Source organism: Crinia signifera, chromosome 3, assembly GCF_055691185.1.
Source record: "Crinia signifera chromosome 3, ASM5569118v1, whole genome shotgun sequence".
In the NCBI taxonomy this organism is placed as follows: Eukaryota; Metazoa; Chordata; class Amphibia; order Anura; family Myobatrachidae; genus Crinia; species Crinia signifera.
The window spans coordinates 243,321,629-243,346,718 of NC_139219.1; the positions used below are offsets into that span (position 1 = coordinate 243,321,629).

Consider the following 25,090-nt stretch of genomic DNA (forward strand, 5'->3'; position numbering starts at 1 on the left):
ACTCCACCACTGCAATAATTATACTTGTGGTGCATTATCCAGATAAATGCCTCAATCACAAATTACTGCTCACTCAATGTGTGTGACATATATATTGTTTTTTTAAATGTGCATTTTCTTTGTATTTCCTTACAGGGTCGTCATGTTAAAACGGGGCAGCTGGCAGCCATTAAGGTCATGGATGTCACTGGGGTAATGTAGCTTTCATTTACTTTCTGATATAAAATGATAAGGTTGGTTTTTGAATATCTAATGCATTCTGGAAATTACTTTTCTAACTGTGTTTTAAAGATCGCTCCTAAGAGGTGCTCCTAAGTGTCCATGTAACGACCATAAAAGGCTATATTCTTTATAGAATCACTGGAGCTATACAAGTAGCAATTATTTATTTTGATTGGAAGAAGAATGAATATTATTGCTAAAATAAAACATGGCTAAGAAGCAGCCTATTTAAATGTATAAAAGGCCCAACATACCTCCTCTTTATTAGTGATTTAGGTTACTGCCTAGTCTCTGACCATGGATTACAATAGCCATCTAAAATAATAGTGATTACTGCTCCGAAGGTCTATTCTCTCAAATACATTCACTTCTGAATCAGTCCCCTGGGTCTCTGGATTTAGCAGATAAACACAAATATACAATGATTGGAAAGCATGAGCAATTTAATCCAGTCTACATAGAAAGACTAGATTCTCCATAAACAAATCCATATTTAGGGAAGTATTGCAATTTCCATGCAAACTTGTTGTTATTCCGTCTTGACTATACGTTAAAATAAGTGCTTGCTTTGTTTAGGAATGAATTTGGTAAAACTACCTTTGGTATTTATCTACCTTTCTTTGTATATCTTTATTGAACATTTAATAGCTTGTATAAAAAAATCCATTTTATGTGCATTACTTTGCTAATTAAAAACTGGCTTTGCCCATAGCAAAAAAAACATCCATTATATTGAATCAATTTACACCATAAACTATTCCTCAAATGTCTGCTGATGAGCATACGAATATTTACTTACCATTTTACATTTACAAGAATGTAGACTCATTCCTGCATGGTATTACACATTCATACATCCATGGAGAGAGATTACGCTTAGTTATATTATTTATGACATACAGTAGACTTATTAAAGCTACCATGAGACTGAGCTATCTAGGCATTCCAAAATGAAGACTGACCTTTGGATAGCGATAGCAGCATAGACTAAAGAAGCCAGCTCAGAGACTGCCCAAACATCCCTGCACAGAATGTAGCAAAGGTCAGCCAATGGGTTGTGTTCTTCTATATATACCCTCCTCCCCAGGGTTGTTAGCAGTCCTCTGCAGTGCCCATAAAGGGCCTGATTCTGCTTCCCTCACAAAAGCAAATTCCCTCTAGTGGACAAAACCATTAGCACTGCAGGTGGGGCAGATGTAACGTGCAGAGAGAGTTAGATGTGGGTGGGATTTTTACTTCAAACTGATATCTATATTGCAGTGTAAAAATAAAGCAGCCCGTATTTACTCTGCACAGAAACAAAATAACTCACCCAAATCTAACTCTCTGCACATGTTACATCTGCCCTACCTGCAGTGTGCATGGTTTTGTCCATTAGATAGAGAATTTGCTTTTGCAAGTGAACCAGAATCAGGCCCAATGTCCGGTTGTAGGAATGGGGGGACTTTCCCTGGTTGACATATAGTGAAATCTATTCTGAGTGGAGGGTCTTGTGGCATGAGTACCCCCTTGGTCCAGAGGCCCATATGTGCCACACACCCTACAGCAGGCATTCCCAACCACGGTCCTCAAGGCACACCAACAGTGCAGGTTTTAGTCATATCCAGGCTTGTGCACAGGTGACTTAATTAGTACCTGAGTGATTCTGATTAAACCATCTGTGTTGAAGCCTGGATATCACTAAAACCTTAACAGTTGGTGTGCCTTGAGGACCGTGGTTGGGAATGCCTGCCCTACAGGTAAAGGTCCTTCTAATGCAAATATTAAGATAAGTGGGATATAAGTACTTATATTTAAAAGGATTAAAATTGTGTTATTGTATATTTTTAGATTAAATGTTATTCCTTAATAACTAGAAAAAGTCTCTTCAAATTTGATTTCATGATGATTGATTTGATGTAAGAAAGTACAACAAAGCCTAACAAATACCAAAGAGGAACATTTTTAGATATCTTTTTCTGTGTAGATAGTTTTAATATGGGTCCTCTTTGGTATCTGCTCTGAAAAGTTTTATAATTTCATAAAACCAGTGCTCTGTGAATGGCCTAAAGGTCTCCAATTCTGCAGTAAAGAGTTGTTACTTGCAGCACACAGGTACATCCAAAATAATATTGTCTGAATGGAGGATATCTTGTTGATAGTGGTTGGATTATTGCACTTAAACATTGACATGAACATGTTTTTCTTATCCTTTCCTTGTGTTATCTGGAAAAACCCCTTGTTAAGGTCATTCCAATGTTCCAAAATAAACATGTTAACATGGAACATTCCACAAAAGCATTGTTACTGTGTGAGGGACGCTGTATTTGTGTGAAGAGGAAAATATGCGGCAACACTGGCCGGCATTGTGTCAGTTGGGAAATATGTGCTGCACATAAAATGTAGATCTAAAGTATTGCACCAAAGAAGAGATGTTGTTTTCAGGACATTGCCTCCTATGACTATTAAGGTGGATGTCCATCTATATATGAAAATCTCCTTTTGTGTCCCCAAAGCATATTTATTTGATGGTATGTAATTTATTCATAATAATCTCCTTACATCACACAATTCAGCATTGAATAATACTGTGCTTTCGTAGAAAAGCGGAACACTTTTTTTAAGTGGAACTAATCACAAAAAAAGTGTTGTAACTGTAAATGAGAGCAAACCGTTTTGCTAGGATAATACTACAATGACTCAGAAGTTGCTCATAGCATCTGAGAACTGGAATTTTTATGTTGAGCAAAGAATAGGCTGTGTAACATTGCTGTAGCAGATGTTTTACATGTCTCTTTACAACCATACATCCTTAGAAGTACAGCAAAGGTTTTCCATGATACAAAATGTGATTTGGTGTAAAATACGGTACTTGTGTAGTTTCACTGTGCCACTTACGTAGTCGGCGTAGTGTACGGTGCCACTTATGTAGTCAGAGTAGTGTCCCTGTTAGAATCAGCGTCATGTTCCCGCATCCAGCGTACTCGCCATCCACTAGTTGTGTCACTGCTTATTAAATTGTGTGGGAACCATAAACCATTTTTAATCTGCCTGACATGACAGGTGTGAATGTGTTCCTGAAAACCCCCCACTATCCATGTCAACCCGAAGCATGGCGATCACAGTGGTACGCGTCCTCCCAACCTGTTCATCCAGGTCGGCGTGGAGTTGATTTGATAAAGTTTGGCGAGCACAGTGAGCCACCAAGCCCGAAGCGCGCGAGGGGATGTGGAAAATGAGCCGAAGCGTGGCAAGTGCTGCGGATTACCTGACTTGAATTCCGTTTACCCGCGGGGGCCATGCTTCGGGCTCGTTTTAAGTGTCCCCTCCCGGGGCTCACTGTGCTAGTCACGCTTCAGGCTTTGTGGTTTGCTGCGCTCGCCACACTTTATAAAGTCAACTCCACTCTGACATGGATAGTGGGGGTATGAACAGGTCGGGAGGATGCGTACCTCGGCCCCCCTTTGTGCACGAGACGCACGTGCTACCGAACCCCTAACAGTCTCCCTGAAGCGGACATGGGCAGGGTTGCCGTACCCTGCCACACGAATTAGTGAGACACACTTGCGTATCAGACGCTCGTGCGACCCAGGCAGATGGAGCGCCTCTCCGCCAGCATTATCGGCTCTCCGCCAGTGTCCGCGAGCGCAGGGGATCTGGTGGTTACCGGCGCTGTGTGAGGCGCTCAGTAGGCTTGCCAGGGACGCTGGGGACAGAGCTGCAGCTATGCTGCCTGATGGGAACACTATGCTGACTACGCAGGGCGGGGACACTACGCTGGGCTGCCGTTGGCCTATGCTGACAACGTAGCATAGCGTGGCGCCGTGAAACCACACAAGTACCTAAAATACTTTATATAGCTTATTTAAATCATGCCTACATACATTAGTGTCCTTCCCTAAAAAAAATATGTACAGTTCTGTAATACCTGCCATTTACAGTACCTACCAACTATATCTAATCAGAATACAGTTGATGAACGTCCCTCTAACTAACAATCACCTCCTAAATGTAATACAATTAATTCTAAATAAGAGCATTCATCACATTAACTTAATGTATGCTATATTTGGGAGGTGGGGGTGTAATGCACGATAACATGTCTGGTCATGCACTTCCGGGGCTGGTCCCTTTGTCCTCTAGAGCAGTGGTTCTCAACCTCGGTCCTCAAGTACAGATGTAGCCCCTGCCATCCTTGGCCGGGGCTCGCCAGACACTCCCCGCTGGCAAGCTGGACAGGGGCTACACTGAACTGGGATGCGCGTGCGTCTCACACGCACGCGTGTCCCAGTCTCTCTGCGGGGTTGCTGCGTGTCCCTGCCCGTCTCCGCTTCAGGGAGACGGGCAGGGTTAGGGAGCGCTCGGGGCGGTGAGGGGTACCTGCGGGGACCGGAGGCAGGCTTCGTTGCCAGGGGGCGCACGAGCGTCTCGTGATGGCGGGGCTGGCGTTAGAAATGCCAGCCCTGCAAAGATGGGACAAGCCCCATCTGTACCTCCCAACAGTTCACATTTTATAGGTCACCCAGCAGGTGCCTAAAAATGTGTCCGTGAGTTCATTACTCACGGACACATTTTTAAAGATCACAGGTGGAGCTAATTATTTAACTTGTGATTCTGTGTGGAGACCTGGAAAACCTGCACATGTACTTGAGGACCGAGGTTGAGAACCACTGATCTAGAGCGGCAAGACATCCTTCAAGATGAATCTCATTTAACAATGAGCAAATAAGTCAATGTTAGAGTTATTATTTTGAGGTTGGGTTCTGCTCATTTAGTCCTTCTTATAACCAAGCTGGAGAATGCTGACCATCTCTTTCTGTTACTGACTCTAGGATGAAGAAGAGGAGATCAAGCAGGAGATTAACATGCTTAAGAAATATTCTCACCATAGAAATATTGCCACTTATTATGGAGCATTTATAAAAAAGAACCCTCCTGGAATGGACGATCAGTTATGGGTAAGATTTACATTTTGTTTAATGCTTGGTTCCGCCTAGAGTTCACAAACACACAGTTGCATATCGGGGCTTCGGCTGGTTCCAATGTAATAAGACTGTGTTCTGTATAAATTATTACTGTTGACAGGAACTTATTTTTTCCAATGGAATAAATGTGTCCCTCTATTCAAACGAAAAGTATTGTCATGTGTTGCATCACATTTGATTTTTTTGGTCTTGAGCACTGAATTTTGTTTGAGTGGTTCTCTGTACAGTTGAACACCCTAGAGCAATTTTGGCCTGATATTTTGTGTCTGGAGAAATTGGAATGACATTGCCCAGATCATTCAGTGTGTATGGCCAATCTTTGCTCTCCTGCAATTGGCTGCACTGAATGGTCAATTTGACAATAAAGGTTGCTGCGCCGTGCAGTGTATTACATCATTCTGGTGCATACACATGGTTCAATAAGTTGGCCCTTCAGGACGGCCTTTCATCTGAGTGCACATCGCTTAAGTGTTCTAAAGGTTGGATGTTAGTTTATGAAAATGTTTAAACTTGTAGCATCATGCAATTTCTCCACTTGAATGGGTTTGTGGTTCAGCCAGCCTTGTGATCTCCAGGCATTAGTGACTAACATTTTCAGTAGGGCAACCTGGCTGTAGAAAAGCTCTCACAAATACACCTACAAAGTGATATGCAAGTCTAGGGAAGAATGTTTAACTCTGGTATACTAGCCTTAATTAAAAATGATGTTATCACTAGCCATGGGTGTGCGAGACGCAACTGTTTAGACCCACGCTGGTCAGGCACCAGCAGGGACAACAACCACATTTTTAGTAAAGCTGATGAATCCAAACTGTGCTTCCAACCACAGGACAAGAAGAAACAACAGAATTTTGATTATGTTGCCATTTATTCTTATATCATTGAGTACACCATAAAATACATAAGGGTAGTACTAACTACTTCAACTACTAGAACACCAAAACTATCAATGTACCCCAAATATTTGTGTTATGGCTTATATAGATGTAATATTAGAGTAAGGTACAACTACATTACCTGGCATTTAACCATGACTAAAAGTTAACATAGATGCAAAGCTACACAATATTCATACTCCAGCAGTGTCTCCTAACTATTAAATACTGTATCTGGCTATATTCACGATACCTAAATCTGCCATTTACTCCCCAGCTGGTGATGGAATTTTGTGGTGCTGGATCAGTTACAGACTTAATCAAGAACACCAAAGGCAATACATTGAAAGAGGAGTGGATAGCGTATATTTGCAGAGAAATCCTACGGGTATGTATGCAATGCCTCTTTAGTTACAGTATATAAAGAATGTGTTTTTGTTTGTGCTTTGGAAATAGTGTGCCTTGTGCGACATCACAGGACATTTCTCATGGCCCGACAGCGAAGGCAAGATGTCGGGAAAACAGGATAGATGAGCGTGGCTACATGTTTGTTTTGCATTACAAATTGCAAGTACCCCAGCTGTAGTCAGTCATTACTTTCTCTTGATACTGTACAGTCTAAATAACAGGGAGAGCAGAACCTCTGGTGACATGCGGTACTAATTGTGGTAGCTGCCCTTATACACTCTCGTATGATTGAAAGTATCAGATAAGTCGTAAAGGTAAAAATAGAACATGAACTTGTGTTAATAAAAGCTTCAGTGAGAGTCGCCTGAGGCTCAATCCCAATTTCCCTCCACCTGTGGAAAACATTACCTACTGTGTACGCTCTAGAGGCTCAAAGGAATAATAGCTATACAATGCAGGTTTGACCTTGGGGGGTTCATGTTGCGCGATACGAACCCCACAATTCACATTTCTAAATGTTACACCACTATCCTAGAAGTATCCATCCTTTCCCTACTACACTATGAGACCCAAACAAAGTGAATATGATGTTAAACATTTTTTGTATAGCCAGTTTTAGAATAGTTTACTACAGTATTTGTTGGACCTTTTGTAGACTCTAAAACCAAATACACACTGGAAAGTATGCCAGCTGGTAGGACGGATCTGACCTTCATCATATCGCTCAATGGTCCTGATTCTGTATTCATAGTGGACTGATGGTAAGCCTCTGCACATATGCAGGGCTGCTGTGCGGCCGCCTTCGACCAACCTGCACAGTTGGGTTGATGCTCGTATGGTGGTGCAGTGGGGGGTGGAAGGGGCGGTTGCGATTTTTACTGCAGTGAACGACTTTCCATGGTAAGAGAGTATGAGAATCCATTAACTCGTCCTGCCAAACCGGACGGTGGGAGCGCGCATCAACACTTACCGATCGACCATACACACTAGATGGTTTTGAGCTTAAATCAGCTCAAACGGCAAAAAGTGAGCTACTTTCAGCTCAACATCGACTAGTGTGTATAGGACATTAGTTCTCCAATGTGTTAACTTGCATCTGTTGGAAATTATGGTGTAGACAGTGTTTGGAACAATGTTTTATTAGCAGTAACAATAACCTAACCATTCCTATAAATTAAATAAATGCGTGAGGCATAACGCAGAAGAATTGTTACCGTACATGTTTGGGTTTCCCTCCTCCTCTTTTTCTTTCTTGTTGGGAATCATTAATATTACTTTATTTAACAGCAAGGTATGTAAAACCTTGTGTAATTGGATATTGGTAATTCTGAAACCATTCTAGCCATGGCAACACCGTGGAATAAAGGGACATTGCAAGCTTTATATTTGACCTGAGTAGGGGTGGATTGCTCATAGCCCTCTGAGGGAAGATCCACGTAGGTTGATGCATCTGCGATACCCCCTATCAGCTAGTGACTTCAGTGGCCCCATCCCCCTCCTGTCTCCCACACAAACAACTGTTGCCAGCTCACAGAGAGTACATGATGCTGCAAACAATCATTTAAGGTGGGCGTCCATCTATCTACATTGTGACAGTGGCAGAGCTTGTGGCCCCAGGTTTCAAAACATATTTTAGGCCCGCCTCTGCCACCTCAACTCAAGTTACTAATATGCAACACGGCAGTGTGTGACCATAAAGGCAGGGGAGGAAGAATATGACAGAGAGATTAGTGGGTGATGGGAGAACAGTGAGTGATATTTCCCCCCCTGTGCGCACATCTGCAAACATCCAGCGAGCAGGTCTGCATGACCTTCATAGAAAGTCTGGTCTGTTTTTTGTGGGGTTTTTTTTCAATGTGTCCAGGTGACCAGGTATGCCCTGCAATACCACACAGGGTTGTATTCATGTAGATTATGTAAAATGAATTGTTACTTATCACTGTATATTGCATTGGTTCAATGTGAAACAGTACTATGGTAAGTAGCAATTCATTTATACTCTCCTTTCTGGCAATGTGATGATGTACAGTATCTCGGGCTCCATTGGCAGTGTTTTCTCTTGCAGTTCCACTCTGCAGTGTTGGATTCAGCTGGCGCTTGAGGTCCTGGGATGCTGCAGGGGGTTCAGGGGGCAGAGCTACCGCTGGGTGTTGGGCAGGGAAGCTTGCTTGCAGTTTCTGCACCAATGTTCAGATTCTTTTTCTGTGAATAATCACCCAATGTATGCCTTTTAATAGTAGATCACCCCCCCCCCCCCCCACCATCTTTAGTGCACAGGCTTCCAAAGCCTATTCAACCCTGTTTTAATTAGAGTTCATTCATCATTGTACTGTTCCACCAAGACGGAACCATACCTAGTCAGGTAGGCACAACCGTGCAAGGGGGTGCCATTGGCTTAACAGGGATGACCCAGTTTTCATACCAATCATATATATTTTTTCTAGAAAGAGATTTTTGGCGACTATTCCCTTTTCTCCCTTCATAGTTAAAATGGTATCTTGTTTATTGATTTTGGTGAAGATAAAGTTCTCAGCTTCTGACAAATTGTCTATTTTCAATTGCACATTGTAACATTGTATTGTTTGTTTAAAAATTGAAGTTAAAACTTGACTTTTGGCTGAATGTGTAGATATGGCACGCTAATGGGGCCTACGCTATCACCCAATGATTAAGCTGGATATGACTCATTTAGGACTAGTGTTCTCACCATAGAACATTGGCTCTGATAGATCATTCCGCACACATCAATGACACATCACTGAGTGCTGAGCTAGCTTGCTGAAGCGTTCTGAGCAGTCTAGCATCGATCAGAATGCTTCAACATCTCCCCATAAGTTGGCCCCTTAAAGAAGATCAGGTTTGCTCGGCTATTAGAAATTACCAACCTCGCTATAAAATTAATCGTATCTTATTCGCTTGTGAAATTTTCACACGGGCCACCTATTAATCCATATGTGTATGCTAATCAACTGGGTATGATCCATTGCCCACCCTTAATTGTGTGACATTACATTTTCAGTAAGAAGTGTATGGATTTTATAATTGTAACCTCTGGCGTTTCCCCTGTTTCTATGGTGCTGCTTTTAGAAGCACAGTTGATCTTCCCATAAAGAAGCTGCACAAGATTTTTCTTCACCTTAAATCAATTTATTGTGATTGCACAGTACAAAATTATTTTGTTGCACAAAAAATGGATAGATTTTTGAACATTGGAAAGAAGTCTGGTATTGAAGAAAAGGATGAACAACCACAGCTCAGTGGCACAGTAAGGAAGAAAAGGAAATATTTGCAGATATGATGATACTTAACTAGACATTGGTTTTTGTAGATGTCAACCATGAAGAGCTTCCACGGTGTGTACTTTGGCTGAAGCATGATTCCAAGCAAACAAAGACACCATTTGGAGACCAAACCATGTGATTTTTTTCACCAGAAAGCTAAAAGAATTAAAAGAACAAAAAGGCACATTTTTAAACAAGCATCCATTACTAGCAATGCTTTGCTTGCATCCTACAAGGAGGCACATAGTTGTGATGTGTAAAAAGCCTCACACCATTGGAAAACTGCTTTTGCAGGTACTGTTATCAATTGGATATAAAAGTTGTGCAGATGCACAGCAATGATCCGGCGCTAGGGGGGGTGGGGTAAGAAAACAATAAGCGGTAGACCATAAGACAATTGGGATAGGGATAACGTGGGGGGGTTAGTTTCCAAGATAGGGACGACAAGATAGATATAAAAAAAGGGGGTAATGCGATTCAATGAGAAGGTTTATAAATAAAGAGAAGAAGAAATGAAACAGATGAAAAAATGAAAAATGCAAATAATTAAATAAAAATGAAAAAAATAAAAATGATTATTACTAATAGAAAATAATAAATAGAACTAAATAAAAATAAAAAATGAATAAAGATAAATAAAAATAATTATAAAAATAAATAAAAAATAAAAAATAAAATAAAAATAAATATAATAAAAGTTGACCAAATTTGTTTACACTCCTTCTGTGAGTATGTAGAAGCAGTCCAGGTTTAAGGGAGGTTAAATAAGCTTGCCCTGCACTATTATGACGGCTATGCCGCTTGCTGCGGCTTTGCAGACTTACGGGACTCCGGAGCGTACAGCTGGTGACGTCACCTGCCGGCTTCTTTGTTTGCGGCTCTGCGGTATCGTCTGGCAGGGGGTTGCTTCTCCTCTTCTGCTGGGGGCTTCTTTTAATCCAACGCGTTTCACACACAAGGTGCTTTATCAAGGTTATCAAACAATACCGCAGAATCCAACATATGGCTGAAGATCTACATGACCAGTTAATTAAAAAAAATTAAAGGGAAAGATTTTGCACTATAACTGGATGAGGCAACAGACCGCAATAAGGATGCTCATCTGATTTGCTACACGCTTTATAGATATCAATGAAAAAGGTGGTATCCTAGGACACACAGGAAATCAATCCTCACACCAGCGCTGCATCAAAAATCTATACCGTGCATCCCTTGGGGTCAAAGGGCGACTCCTCTTCCCCAACAAGGATAGCTTAAAACAGGGGTACACTCCCAGTCTAGGCCTTCATCAATCTCCCAAGATGTTACTCCCATATGAGAATCGATTGACTCAAAAAGAAGGGAGAAATGTATAGTGTAACACCATTTAATAAACACAAGTACAGTTAACACAAGTAAAAACCCATGGAAGGGAAAGGATGGATAATACTGGATGGGATGAAGAACCAGGCAGGCTCTCAAACAGGCATGGGTGGAAATAAATGGTAAAATCCCAGGAAAGGTCCCACTGCATGCACAGGTTGAGAGTTCCACCCTTCACTCAGAGTTCCAAAAGACAGCCACCCCAACGCGTTTCGGACACTCCTGTGTCCTTCAAAAAGGGTGTTTGAAAAGTCATGTCAACCAAAAGGGGGTTCCTTGGACTGAAAAAGTTTGGGAACCACTGGCTTAAGGACATGTAGCTTTGATAGGTGGACCAGCAGAGTATATGTTGATACCTACAAATCCTCTGGAAGCACTTTCACTTTTACCTGTTGGACACACATTTCTCTTGCCTTCTAAAATAACTTTTACATATTCCGATAAAATATTGACTCCCCCTTTTCAGTTACTGTGTAAAACTAAAGTAGTGTTTTTTTTGTTTTGCTTTTTTGAAGAGGAAAGAAATTTGTGCATTCTTAAAGACCAGATCTATTTCACGAGAGTATTAGCCCATTATGGATAGAAGTGGTTGGATTTGTATTGGCATCGCCAATGTAGTACACAACTGTTTGGTCTTAGATCTTAGTACAGTATGTGGAAATGGACCATTAGGTTCCCAATCCGGTTATCGGCTCCAAGTGCCCACTTCAAGCTTCCAAATGTTGGCAGGTATGCATCAGTATTGGGTCTGCAGCATATGAGTGAGGTGCATCTGTGACTTTTTTTTTTTTAGTATGCAATACAAACATGATTATTATAAAGTAAAATCAAAAAAGATCACAGGATTTTAATGGCCAATTTGAAACATAAAATGTGTAATTTTTCTGTTTGTATGGTTTTATTTCATAGTCGTATTATTTTACAATGTGTCAAAGGGGTTGCTACCTCTCTTCCTACCTTTTATATATAGCATGTATTTAACAAATAATTCCCCAGGGTGATTGTCATGAACAACTTCTCCACTGATTCTCTTCTACACTGTTTTTAGTGCTTGATACATTACCCCCAAAGTCTCCTATTTAATTTTCACTGCGATAAGAAGGAATACAGTAGTTTGGAAGATTAAAAAAAAAAAAAAAAACCTCAATAAATCACCCAATGATTGCTCCTAGCAATATTTCTGGTAAACTTAATGCAGAGTACATTGGGCACTTTCTTTCATTGTGGTCAAGTAAAATGCTGTATGTGCAGCAATTTTTATATTCATAGTACAATGTGTGTGACACACACACACACACACACACACACACACACACACACACACACACACACACACACACACACACACAGTCACTGAGTAACAGAGTGATTGATATTTGGGCATTACAGCTGATAAATGAAGATATTGTTTCAGCAACTAGCTAGCAGTGAGTCAGCTTGTGTTGGATCATTATGTAAATAGATGTGCATAGTTTGATGTTGCTTTTCACTAAAGGCCTTTTGATGACATGCTGTTAATTGTGTAAGGCTCAGAGCTAGTCATTTTTTGACGTGGTCTGCAAACAATTCAAACAAAGAGTACAATATTAGAAGCACCAAATTCTGCAGTCATATTTTCAGCATATTCAAATGTATTCTGCACTAGATCCTTAATGTAAATTATCATTTAATATTGAGACTTCTTATATTTACACCCCCCCCCCCCCCCAAAAAAAAAAATGGGTTTAAAATATGTTTTTGTTTTGACTTAAAATGCTGTTAGCCAGGCAAAAGTAATCTTATAGTCAAAATGTTACCCTTACAAGCGTAATATCCATGGTTATCCCTTCATGCACTGACATGGCGATCGAGGCTGCCTGAGCCAATATGCTGTGGTCAATGCTTTGTGATTGCATGTTTGAGTACACCATTATTAATTCATTTTTGTTGTTCACATTGATTAAAGCTACTGTAAGAGGTGGTCTTCTGATTCATGGGTGTGAAAGGTGTGAGTAGCACCAAAACGGCCTGTCAGGGCACTTGGTACTGTTATGCATTCGCTGTCTTCAGCTGCTGTTTGAAATTGACATGACGTTTTCTTGCTGAACCGTGAGTTTCATTAAAAACTTTACAAATTTAAAGTGGAGTGCTGGTCCCTTCTGGATATTGGAGGTGTTTCACCCCTGGATGTCTGGATCACATGTGTGTGTATGAATATACATACATTGTTTATGTATACGGCTATTTGTGACCTAAACTTTGACGAGCACCGACTAAATTATGTGTTTGCTTGGAGGTGTGCACATCCACCCTACTTGCATACTCTCCCGGATCCTGCAGGAAGACCCATCGTTTTTCAGCTAGTTCCTCACGGCCCCAGAAGATTAGGCACCTCTCCTGCACCCTGCCCTTTCCCACTGAAGTGCGCAAAATGGTATGATTAACACAGTATGTGTGGCACTCCAAATCTCAGTAAGGTAGAACCTCTCATTACATATAGTGTGCAATTCTATACTGTGTGTTTAGAAGTACACCTGAAGGGAAGTGACTCCGTAACCTTGAGTAGCATCCCTCCTACCTGTCCCTGATTGGTTTTAAGTAAGATCATGGCATTTCTGACTTCATATTAATCTAGACATTATGAGAAGTAATGACCTCTATAGGTGTATATAGCGGGGTGAGTTTCTGAGCAGGGGGCCCCTGCATTGATTTTGCTAGTCATTATTCTGGGCATCACAATGTAACATGTACAGATGGAGCGGGCCTCGCTCTTGCAGGGGATGGCGGAAGAATCGCCAGCCGCCATCCGATCTTCTAAGGGGAGATGCGTGCGTCCCCTTCCGACGGCGCTTCCCCGGGTCCCCGCCGGCTTGCCAGCAGTCACCTGGGGTCCCCACCACCTCCCCACTCTCCCACCTAACCCTGTCCGTCTCCCTGAAGCGCAGACGGACAGGGTTCCCGTCCCGCCGCCCGGAAACTGAGACGCGTGTGCGTGTGAGGCGCACGCGCGTCTCAGACAGATGGAGCGCCTCGCCAGCGGAGACAATCTGGCGATTCGCCAGCAAGAGGGAGGCTGGCATAATCTGTACTTCAGCACTTAAGAACACCTTGTTTTAATTTTGTTTTTAAATCTATGTAATATGTTTACTACTTTCCCCACCCTTGTAACTCTCCTAATATGTATATAGTAGCTGCTCCAACTTATCTAACACTCTAAAACTTCACTTGCAAGCTGGGCTGTTATTCAAGTCACACCCAGACTTGAACACTAAGAATGTTAGGAAATTACCGCATGAATGAGGCTACCTAGATGTGGGTAAACCATCAGTTTGGCTAAGATTATGCAAAACAAAACCATTTCAATTGCCGAATGTATTATGTATAAAGTGTGAATAGTGCATCTGCATGCTTTCTCTATGTGGGAGATTAACCCCTTCCTGACGCAGCATGTTTTTGCCTTCCTGACAGAGCCCTTTTTTTCAAATCTGACATGTATCACTTAAGTGGGGATAACTTTTTTTGCTATTACTTATCCCAGTGATTTTGAGATTGTTTTCTCGTGACACATTGTACTTCAAGTTAGTGGTAAATTTGGGTCGATACAGTCTGTGTTTTTTTGTGAAAAATACCAAAATGTCGTAAAAAAATGGAAAATTTAGCAATTTTCAAAATGTTAAATTTTCTGCTTGTGAGACAAATAATCATACCACTCAAAATAGTTAATAACTAACATAGACCATATGTCTACTTTATGTTTCCATCATTATTTCAGCCTCCTTTTAATTTTTTTGGACACTAGGAGGCTTAAAATATGAATAGCAAATTCTCAAATTTTCAAGAAAATTTCAAACACTGATTTTTTTAGGGACCAGTTCAGTTCTGATGTGACTTTGAGGGACTTGTATGTGAGACACCCCCATAAATTATACCATTTAAAAAACTGCACCCCTCACAGTATTCAAAACAGCATTTTGGAAGTTTGTTAACCCTTTAGGTGTTTCACAGGAATTAAAACAAAGTGTAGGTGAAATTTCAAAATTTCATTTTTTTTTCAGATTTGCAATTTTAATACATTTTTCTAAGGAACACAGTAGATTTTACTAGAGAAATGTGACTAAAAATTGATTCCCCCAATTCTTTTGTTTTCATAAATATCCTATATGTGGCCCTAGTGTGCACGTTGACCAAACCACAGGCTTCATAATAGGAGCACCTACTTGATTTTGGAGCCTCCTTTTTATGAGATTATTTTTTAGGCACCATGTAGGTTTCTAGGCACCATAAGATGCTACAAGTTAGGAACCCCCCCACAAGTGACCCCATTTTGCAAACTACACCCCTCAGGGAATTCATCTAGGGGTATAGTGTACATTTCAAACCCCCAGGGGTTTCACCAATTGTGGTACAACTGGGCTGTGCAAATGAAAAATTACATTTTTTACACAAAAATGCAGTTCTGGCTCAATTTTTCATTTTCACAAGGAATGAAGGAGACAAAGCACCCCAAAATCTGTGCCCCAATTTCTCCCGAGTATGGCAATGCCTCATATGTGACCAAAAAATACCAGTTGGGTGCATGGCAGGACTCAGAAGGGAAGGAGTGATTTTTGGATTTTGCAGCTCAGATTCTGGTGGAATGAATGGTGGGTGCTATGTGGCATTAGCAAGACCCCCGAAGCACGGTGAAATGATGAACCTAATAATCCATAGATGTGTGGTATATTTTAAAACACTCCTTTATACATAAGCCGGGTTTGTCGGGGCAAGTTTCACAGTGAAAAATAGTATCCTTTCTTATTCCCTTTTTATAGCAAACTTTGCACCTTTTTTGTGTCCTGCCCTTTCTTGCAGTGGAGGGGATTTCGTTAGGAAAATGCTGCCCTGGTACAATACGGGGGCCAGTACTAGAAGTACTGGGGCCCTCTGCCTGCTGGTTCCCAAATATTAGGCCCTTTATGACTTCCTCTTGAAAGTGCATAAATGTCCCCCTCTGGCTGGTAGAACGGAATAGCACGTAAGCGTTATACAGTGCCATCTGGATGATATACACGGCCAGCTTCTTGTACCAGATTTTTGTTTTCCGCAGGGGACTGTACGGCTTCAGTACCTGATCTGAAAGATCCACTCCGCCCATGTACTTATTGTAATCTAGGATACAATTAGGTTTTGAGGTGTGGGTACTGGTACCTCGTACAGGGATGGAGGTGGTACTGTCTCCATGAATTGTTGTCAGTATAAGGACATCCCTCTTGTCCTTATATTTGACCAACAACATATTTTCGGTGGATTGTGCCCTGCTTTCACCCCTTCTCAGTACTTGGGCAATGTGCGTTTTTGGGAGGCCTCTTTGGTTCTTGCGCACAGTACCGCAAGCTGCTGTACCTCTTGAACCAAGGGCCTTAAACAGGGGGATGCTAGTGTAAAAGTTATCCACATAGAGGTGATAACCTTTATCCAGGAAGGGGTGCACTAAATCCCAGACAATTTTTCCACTAACACCTACGAGGGAGGGGGGGCATTCTGCCGGTTCAATTCTTGAATCCTTCCCTTCATATACCCTAAACCTGTGGGTGTACCCTGAGGTGCTTTCACACAGTTTATACATTTTTATGCCATACCTTGCCCTCTTACTGGGAAGGTACTGGCGGAATTTAACCCTTCCTTTAAAATGTATAAGAGACTCGTCGATACAAATACATTTTTCAGGGATGTACATCTCTGCAAATTTGGCACTGAAATGATCAATGACCGGCCTGACTTTGAATAGCCGGTCAAAGGTGGGATCATCTCTGGGTGGGCACTGTGCATTATCGGTGTAATGTAAAAATGTAAGGATTGTCTCAAAACGAGTCCGAGTCATGGCCATACGGTAAAATGGGGTGCTGTACAGAACATCTGTACTCCAATATTGCCTAATTTCTGGCTTTTTTACTATGCCCATATGTAACACCAGACCCCAAAACGTCATCATCTCTACTGCATCTACAGGGGTCCACCTAGCAAATGATGACGTGGGGTTTTGAGCAATAAACTGCTGGGCATATAAATTACTTTGGTCCACCATTAAATTTATAAAATCATCAGAGAAAAATAATTTGAAAGTCAATTTCTCTGAGACCTGTTGAATCAAATTGGATTCCTGGGATGGCCAAAAACTCAGGAACCTGGGGCTCAAAATTGTCTGGTGGTGGGTAGGGTTGCCAATCCCGGGGCATTTTTTCAATCCCGGAATTCGGGATTGAAAAATGCCCGATCCCGGGATTGGCTTCCCTAATACAAAAACCCGCCCCGGCCGCCCGCATATTTACTTACAGGTGCGGTGCGGTGCGGCCGGGCGGGTGATGAGAATGCAGGCTGGGTGGGAAGGAGGGCGGGCGGCGGGAGGTCAGCGCAGGAGTGAGATGAGGAGGCGGCGGGCGGCGGGAGGTCAGCGCAGGAGTGAGATGAGGAGGCGGCGGCTGTTGTGTGCCCTGCGCAGCGTGACCTCTGACGTCGTCACGCTGCGCAGAGCTGCACTGCCCGGGACGGGAGAAGCCGGGCAGCGTCTGAGCACTAGCTCAGACGCTGCCCGGCATTAGACTGCGCATGCGCAGTCTAATCCCGAAATCCCGGGATTGGAAACTCCAATCCCGGGATTGAAATCCCGGAGTTTTAGGGGCCAAATCCCGGGATCCCGCCGATCCCGATCCCGGGATTGGCCACCCTAGTGGTGGGGTCCATACGGGATCAATCATTTGGGCGGGGGTCTCAGCTGCTCTACGGGGGCGTCTTTGAGGGGGTCCCTCATCACTAGAGGAGGAAGAGGAGCTTAAGACGAATCCTTCAAATTCCCCGCTTGCATCACTGGCTGTGTCAGAGTCAGAGGCAAGCATGGCATATGCTTCCTCCGCTGAATACATTCTTCTGGATGACTGGGATGACATTTGGGATGCCATTTTTATTTTTGTGTTTCTGTAAGTGTAATGTTTCAACACGTGTATAGTGTAGGGGGGGTACAAACTTTATTTCAACACGGGGGGTATGTAGTGTGTAGTGTGTATGTAGTGCAGAAAAAAAAAATACTTTATACAGGAATTTGATCCCAATAAAAAAAAAAAAAAATTGAAGGGGTTAAAAAAAAAAAAAAAAAGGTCCTGCGCCAAAAATTGAGCACAGATGTTGGTCAGTAACGTCCGTCACTGAACAGCGCTCAAAGGCAACAGGACACCCACAAAAGCAACGTGGGTGTAAAAACAATTTAAAAAAAAAATAAACCACAGCACTCTCCAAAAAAAAACAATTTAAAAAAACTGCAGAAAAAAAATTATATCAACCCTGTGCCAAAAATGCTGTTCAGTGATGTACGTCACTGATCAGCGGCCACAGGACACCCACAAAAGCAACGTGGGTGTAATAAACCACAGCACTCTCCAAAAAAAAAACAATTTAAAAAAACTGCAGAAAAAAAATATCAACCCTGTGCCAAAAATGCTGTTCAGTGATGTACGTCACTGATCAGCGGCCACAGGACACCCACAAAAGCAACGTGGGTGTGAAAACAAAACCCCACTGCACTCTCAAAAAAAAAAACTGCAGATCAGTGATGCAGTGATGCAACACTGATTAGCAGTGAGGGGCAGCAGGCACACAACTGTGGGTGCAACCTGACAGGGTATATATAAAAAAAAAAAACCTGGACCCCCAAAAAGTTGCTGATCACTTAATTAATTTAAACTGATCAGCACAAAAGGGGGGGCAGCAGTCGGTTGCACAGGCAGCACAACCTTTGGTGCAACTGACAGGTATATATATATAAAAAAAAAAAAAAAAAAAAAGTTGCTGATCAGCACAGATATACTGATCAGCACAAAAGGGGTGCAGCAGACACAAAATATAGCACTCTGTCACTATCTCTCACTATCTGTGACTCTATGACACTGCAGCAGCAGCACACAGGAAGTCACAAGATCCAGGAAGCATCCAGCTGCTGGCAGCACGCTACCAGCGGTGATCAGCGGTGATCAGGTAAGTATCAGGCAAGGTTCAGGTATGTATAGCACGACAGAGTGGCCGGTGACCGCTCTGCACGCAATTCCAGACCGGAATGGCGTCTGCAGGGCAGTCACCGTTAGTTTAAATGACGCGCCTTGGCTGTGATTGGTCCGTCGGTCCGACGGACCAATCACAGCCTTGGGGGCAGGTGGGGTGAGGTGGGGTGAGGTGTGGTCATCACCGGTGACCCCCTCACGCCCCCTCACACCCGGCGGTGATTGACACCTGTGTTACCGAGCGTCTGATTCGCCGGTAACACAGGAAAACGCTGCGACTGGCTGTTCACATTGAACAGCCAATCACAGCGATCGCCGACGGGGGGGAGGCATCGCCACCCCCCCTGGGCATGCAGGGACATGTCTGCTGTCAGGGACAGCAGACATGTTTAAACTGTCACCGCGTCTATAGACGCGGGGACAGTTTAAAGTCATGACGTGTATATATACGTCATGTGTCGGGAAGTACATCCCGGCCATGACGTATATATACGTCAAATGTCGGGAAGGGGTTAATGAAGGTAGCCTGGTGTCCTCGAGTTGAGGGTTGGGGCTTAGCAATGCATCTCTATGGAAATGCAGCATTTTAGTCCCGCTCCTATTCATGCTTGAGCCAATCATGGCAAATTTCCCACAAAGACCGGCCTAATGATGCAACTAAATCACTCCCATCACAGCCACCACACCTCCTGAAAAATAAAAATAGAAGGTAGGCAAATGTGAGAGAGACAAACACACATTGGTGCAGTATTTTGCCTGGGGACTAATACAGCATGAGATAGATGGCACTCAGGTTTTTAGAGTAATATAAGCAGGCAGCAAGATCGATCCATTGTTTCAATGTACTTATTTCACATTGTCAATAGGGATGAAAAAACCCAGAGACCTAAATAAACAGATTTCTATTATGTTTACTTTCCATCTATGGTGCTGAATTCGAACTGCCTATGGATTTAAAAGGTAGTGTGCTAATTGATATTTGAGTTTTTTTTTTTTTTCCTTTTTACCTAGTTAACCCTCAGATTGCCATTGTGTATATGCCCCTGAAAATAAACATGATAAAATGTAACTACCTGTAACTATTTTTTCATGATCTGTTACTATTGACCATCCCTATCTGTTCATCATGTACAATTTATGACCTTTTAGTATCCTGCACTATGCTAGTTCTGATTTTTTTTTTTTTTGGATGGGGGAGGGGATTTGGTGCGGCCTCTAGCCAATAATATACATACTTCCCTTTTGATTTGACTATTATTGGATATTGCACCAGACTGTGACATTGTTAATACTGTAAGTAAACTGGGTCACTGCTGCTAAAAATAACAATGTGCCTTCTAGGACTTTCTTACCAAACCTAGTCATTTACGATCCGTGAGGCTTGCAGATTTGCTGCTGCTGATGAAATCAGTTACTATCTCTTACACAGGCGGACATAGTACCGTTGCTGTGCTTAGTGAGCCTCGAACAGAAGAGCGCATTGCAAGGAGTGCACGCTGCACACAAGTGTTTCATCCCTTAGATCAGTGGTTCCCAACCTTTTTTCTCTCCCGTACCCCTTGATTAGGCTTTTCATTGATAAGTACCCCTCCTCTCATTTTGAAATATGGACAGTACTTAGTGGTATGCGGATCCTTATGCATGTCCTTATATCAAGGAGGAGTGGAGGAGTAGTATACAGCCAGGAATCATGCCCTTCGGTGTCTAGACACTGGATGCGTATTATCTCAAAGATTCCCGCTAACACTGGTAGGATTAATGCCGTTGCTTCCTCCACCTTTGTCAGTGCTGGGCAGATGACTGCTGATGTCTGAGGGCAGCATGGGAAGCTCCCAGTGGATTGCTGGTCAGGCATATGACACAACATGGTTTGTCTCCATGGCAATGGGTCTTCTTCAGCCATCAAAATACCTTTTCATCGTCCGCCATTACTAATATTATTTTCAAGTACCCCCAACTGGTCTGCGGAGTACCCCCAGGGGTACTAGTACCCCAGGTTGGGAACCACTGCCTTAGATCCTGAAATAACACTGAACATGATTTTTTTTTTTTTTTAATAAAGAACTAACCAAGCACTGGGACAAAATCTATTTATTTTTCCTTTGAAAAAAAAAAATCTCTCTTTGAGAGTGCATTTGCATATTATATTAGACAAAGTAGTATTTGTGCTTGATAAGGATTTGGGGTGCTTGCTCTAAATACTTCTGTTGTACACATGATAAATGTGTTCTGTCCTAGCACATGTTTCTTACCATCTTCTTGCGGAGTTCATTCATAACCATTATATCCAACATCTCATTATGGGGAATTTGTATCAAAGCTTGGAGAGCGATAACTCAGCAGCTAATAAGCAGTTAGAGCGGGTATGGGTCATAGGGTCGACAAGAGGAAGGTCGACATGCACGATAGTCGACATGTCTGAAGGTCAAAATGAAGTTAGGTCAACGGGGTCATTAGGTCGACATGGATTAGGGCATTATGGGGAAGGTCGACATGAGGTGTTCCACTTTTTTTATCCCGAATGTTGACACAGTCGATAAGGACACTGAAAAAGTGCACCGTGTCCACTTGCATGGCTCGCTGCACTATATATAACACTATATGCCTTAGTGGTTAGAATGGCATGAAATACCACCTGTCGGCACATAGCTCAAAAAAAGCCCATGTCTACCTTTCTCATGTCTACCTAATGACCCTGTCAACCTAACCCCATGTCATCCTTCAGGCATGTCGACCTTCAAGCACGTCAACCTTCCTCTTGTCGACCTAGCGACCGTATACAGTTAGGGCAGTGGTTCCCAAACTTTATGGAATCAAGGCACCCCAGAGTATCAGAATATATTTTATGGCACCTGTAGGCCAAAAGTTTCTCATTGAGAAAGTCCGAAACATAAATTAAGTTAAGTAAATTGTATTTGTATCTCCTGCTTAGGGTCAGTAATAGGGTAATGGGCAGGATTAATTTCTATTTGTCCACAATTTGCTTATTATATTGTCCATACTGTAAATAATTTGAATTAGTCATGGACCACCAATCCATGGCACCCCTCCAAGTTCCCAGAGGCATATATCGCTTTACTTATCTCAAAATATCTCCCAACTCTGCACAAGATCTGCATCTCTTCTGCATGGATCACCAGTTCCCATTCACTATTACAGAACTTTCATCGGGCTGCCCCCACCCTATGGAATGCCCTTCCATGCACAATAAGACTCTCCACTAGCCTCCAAACTTTCAAGTGTTCCCTGAAAACTAAGTTCCATAGGCATAACCCTCTGAGGCACTTATGTATTATATAGCTTCCCTTCTGGACTTGCAACTTGGTGGGACTTCTATGCTATTACTGGTGCCTGTCCTTGTGTTTCCCTCTTCCCTCCAAGTCTGTCTGTTACCCAGTTTGTTTTATCACTGTCTACAATTGTAAAGTGCAACGGAAGCTCCTGCGCTATATAAGTTTGCCATGTAATAACTGCTTTGTTATTTTTAGCAAATACACTCATTTTGTATATAACATGGTCTTTACGGTTATGATCTGCCATATTAAATTTTATTTGACAAAATAGGCTAGGCTAAGCAGATTTTGTTGACCGAAATGTAGATGCTAACTAATGGCCATAACTAAGATATTTGTGCCCACAATCCTGCCAGCAAAACCTACAGAATTTGAAGTAACCAATCTTATCTATCTGTCCAGCTATCTACTCCTCACCTCTATAAGGTGAAGTATCACTACAGACCACTAGAGGCTTGGCGGTACAAATTACTCCTTTGTATGCTAAAAGATGTCATAGCAGGGAGTGAAAGCTATTTTTGCCTGGACACTGATATTTTGCTGGATGTGGAAAAAGGGAGCAGTGAAGACAGAGATTGGAGGTAGGAGCAGATAGGGACTAAAAACTGTCACAGCTCAAAGTGAAAGTACATTGCAGAAACTGTAATTTTTATGGGCCTTTAACTAGCATTTAAAATAAAGGCATCCAGTGAGAAACCTTGCTGGATTAACAAATAGGCAGAGTAGGCACAGCACATTTTAGAGACCCTGCGACAACAGATCAAAAAGGAATGTTGCTTTGATTTTATAGAAAATTACAATGAAGGTTTCTTTAATTATTGACAATCAATAGAAAAAATGAATCCACTTAAACGAAAACTGTACATTAAGGACTCAATAGAGTTTTGACACTACTCAGCATTAGTATGTAACATCCTCATTTGGGCCTCTGCGCATTGCTATTTTTGTAGGGAAATGCCAATTAAACAATGCCCCCAATAACCCCAGTAATGCCAGATAAACAATGTCCCCAGCCAGTAGTGTCTAAAAAAATACCTAGTGCTACTGTGAACATTCCAAAAAATGGGCATGGACACATGGGGCTTGGCCAATGAAAATAGGGGTGTAATACTCATATGACCCCAATAGTGCTGTACGTGATGCCCATTATACATATGCCGCACAGAGGTTCCCATTATACATATGCCACACACAGATGTCCATTATACATATCCCACAGACAGAGATGTCCATTATACATATCCCACACACAGATTCCCATTATACATATGCCACACAGTGATGCCCATTATACATATGCCACACAGATGCCCATTATACATATGCCACACAGATGCCCATTATACATATACCACACACACAGATGTCCATTATACATATGCCACACACACAGATGTCCATTATACATATGCCACACACCGTGATGCCCATTATATATATGCCACTCACAGATATGCCCATTATACATAAGGCCCACTCCGTAACGCTTATTATACATATGCCACACACAGTGATGCTCATTATACATAAGGCCCACACAGAGATGCCCATTGTACAGAAGGCCCACACAGAGATGCCCATTGTACAGAAGGCCCACACAGAGATGCCCATTGTACAGAAGGCCCACACAGAGATGCCCATTGTACAGAAGGCCCACACAGAGATGCCCATTGTACAGAAGGCCCACACAGAGATGCCCATTGTACAGAAGGCCCACACAGAGATGCCCATTGTACAGAAGGCCCACACAGAGATGCCCATTGTACAGAAGGCCCACACAGAGATGCCCATTGTACAGAAGGCCCACACAGAGATGCCCATTGTACAGAAGGCCCACACAGGGATGCCCATTGTACAGAAGGCCCACACAGGGATGCCCATTGTACAGAAGGCCCACACAGAGATGCCCATTGTACAGAAGGCCCACACAGGGATGCCCATTGTACAGAAGGCCCACACAGAGATGCCCATTGTACAGAAGGCCCACACAGAGATGCCCATTGTACAGAAGGCCCACACAGAGATGCCCATTGTACAGAAGGCCCACACAGAGATGCCCATTGTACAGAAGGCCCACACAGAGATGCCCATTGTACAGAAGGCCCACACAGAGATGCCCATTGTACAGAAGGCCCACACAGAGATGCCCATTGTACAGTAACAGCAGTGAGAAAAAATAAAATTGAATTATAAATTGGTTTAACTTTCTCTTATGTAAGTACCAAACAATTGCAGCCAGGATCAGAATCCAGTGAAAGATGTGTTCTACAGGCTCAGGCAGGTGGAGGAAGAGTTGTATAAATAAGACTCATTCAAAACCCCATAAGCGCTACCTCAGATTGAGATGTATATACCAACACCATAAGATTTAGCATGGAATAATATACATAACTTAAAATTGAACAAATATCTTGTTCCATGAGGGTCGTCCTCAAATCATATGAAGGGAATAATAAAAGCATAAGAAATATCCCAAAGGCAATCACTACTGGGCAATTCCTCAAGACCTGGTTTCTCACCAACGCTGGAGTGGAGGGAGATCACTGGAGACCAAGTGCCGGCTCGAGGGTCCAGATATCCAGGGAGAGGGATCACCAAACAAACACCAACCGGGACCTTCACACACTTAACGCGTTTTGGACAATGGTGTCCTTCTTCAGAAGTGTGTGTGTATAGTCC

The 25,090-nt window shown here is 42.5% G+C and overlaps 1 protein-coding gene across 16 annotated transcripts in view; it reads left to right on the forward strand.

Annotated features, from left to right (window-relative positions):
* TNIK (TRAF2 and NCK interacting kinase) overlaps positions 1–25,090 on the forward strand; it is a 275,815-nt gene that overhangs the window by 118,380 nt on the left and 132,345 nt on the right. For all 16 annotated transcript variants that reach the window (XM_083177758.1, XM_083177755.1, XM_083177756.1 and 13 more), the window contains exons 3-5: positions 136–192; positions 5,034–5,159; positions 6,339–6,449. In XM_083177758.1, coding sequence (XP_083033884.1) covers positions 136–192; positions 5,034–5,159; positions 6,339–6,449 — 294 coding nt within the window. The remainder of the gene's footprint in view (positions 1–135; positions 193–5,033; positions 5,160–6,338; positions 6,450–25,090) is intronic.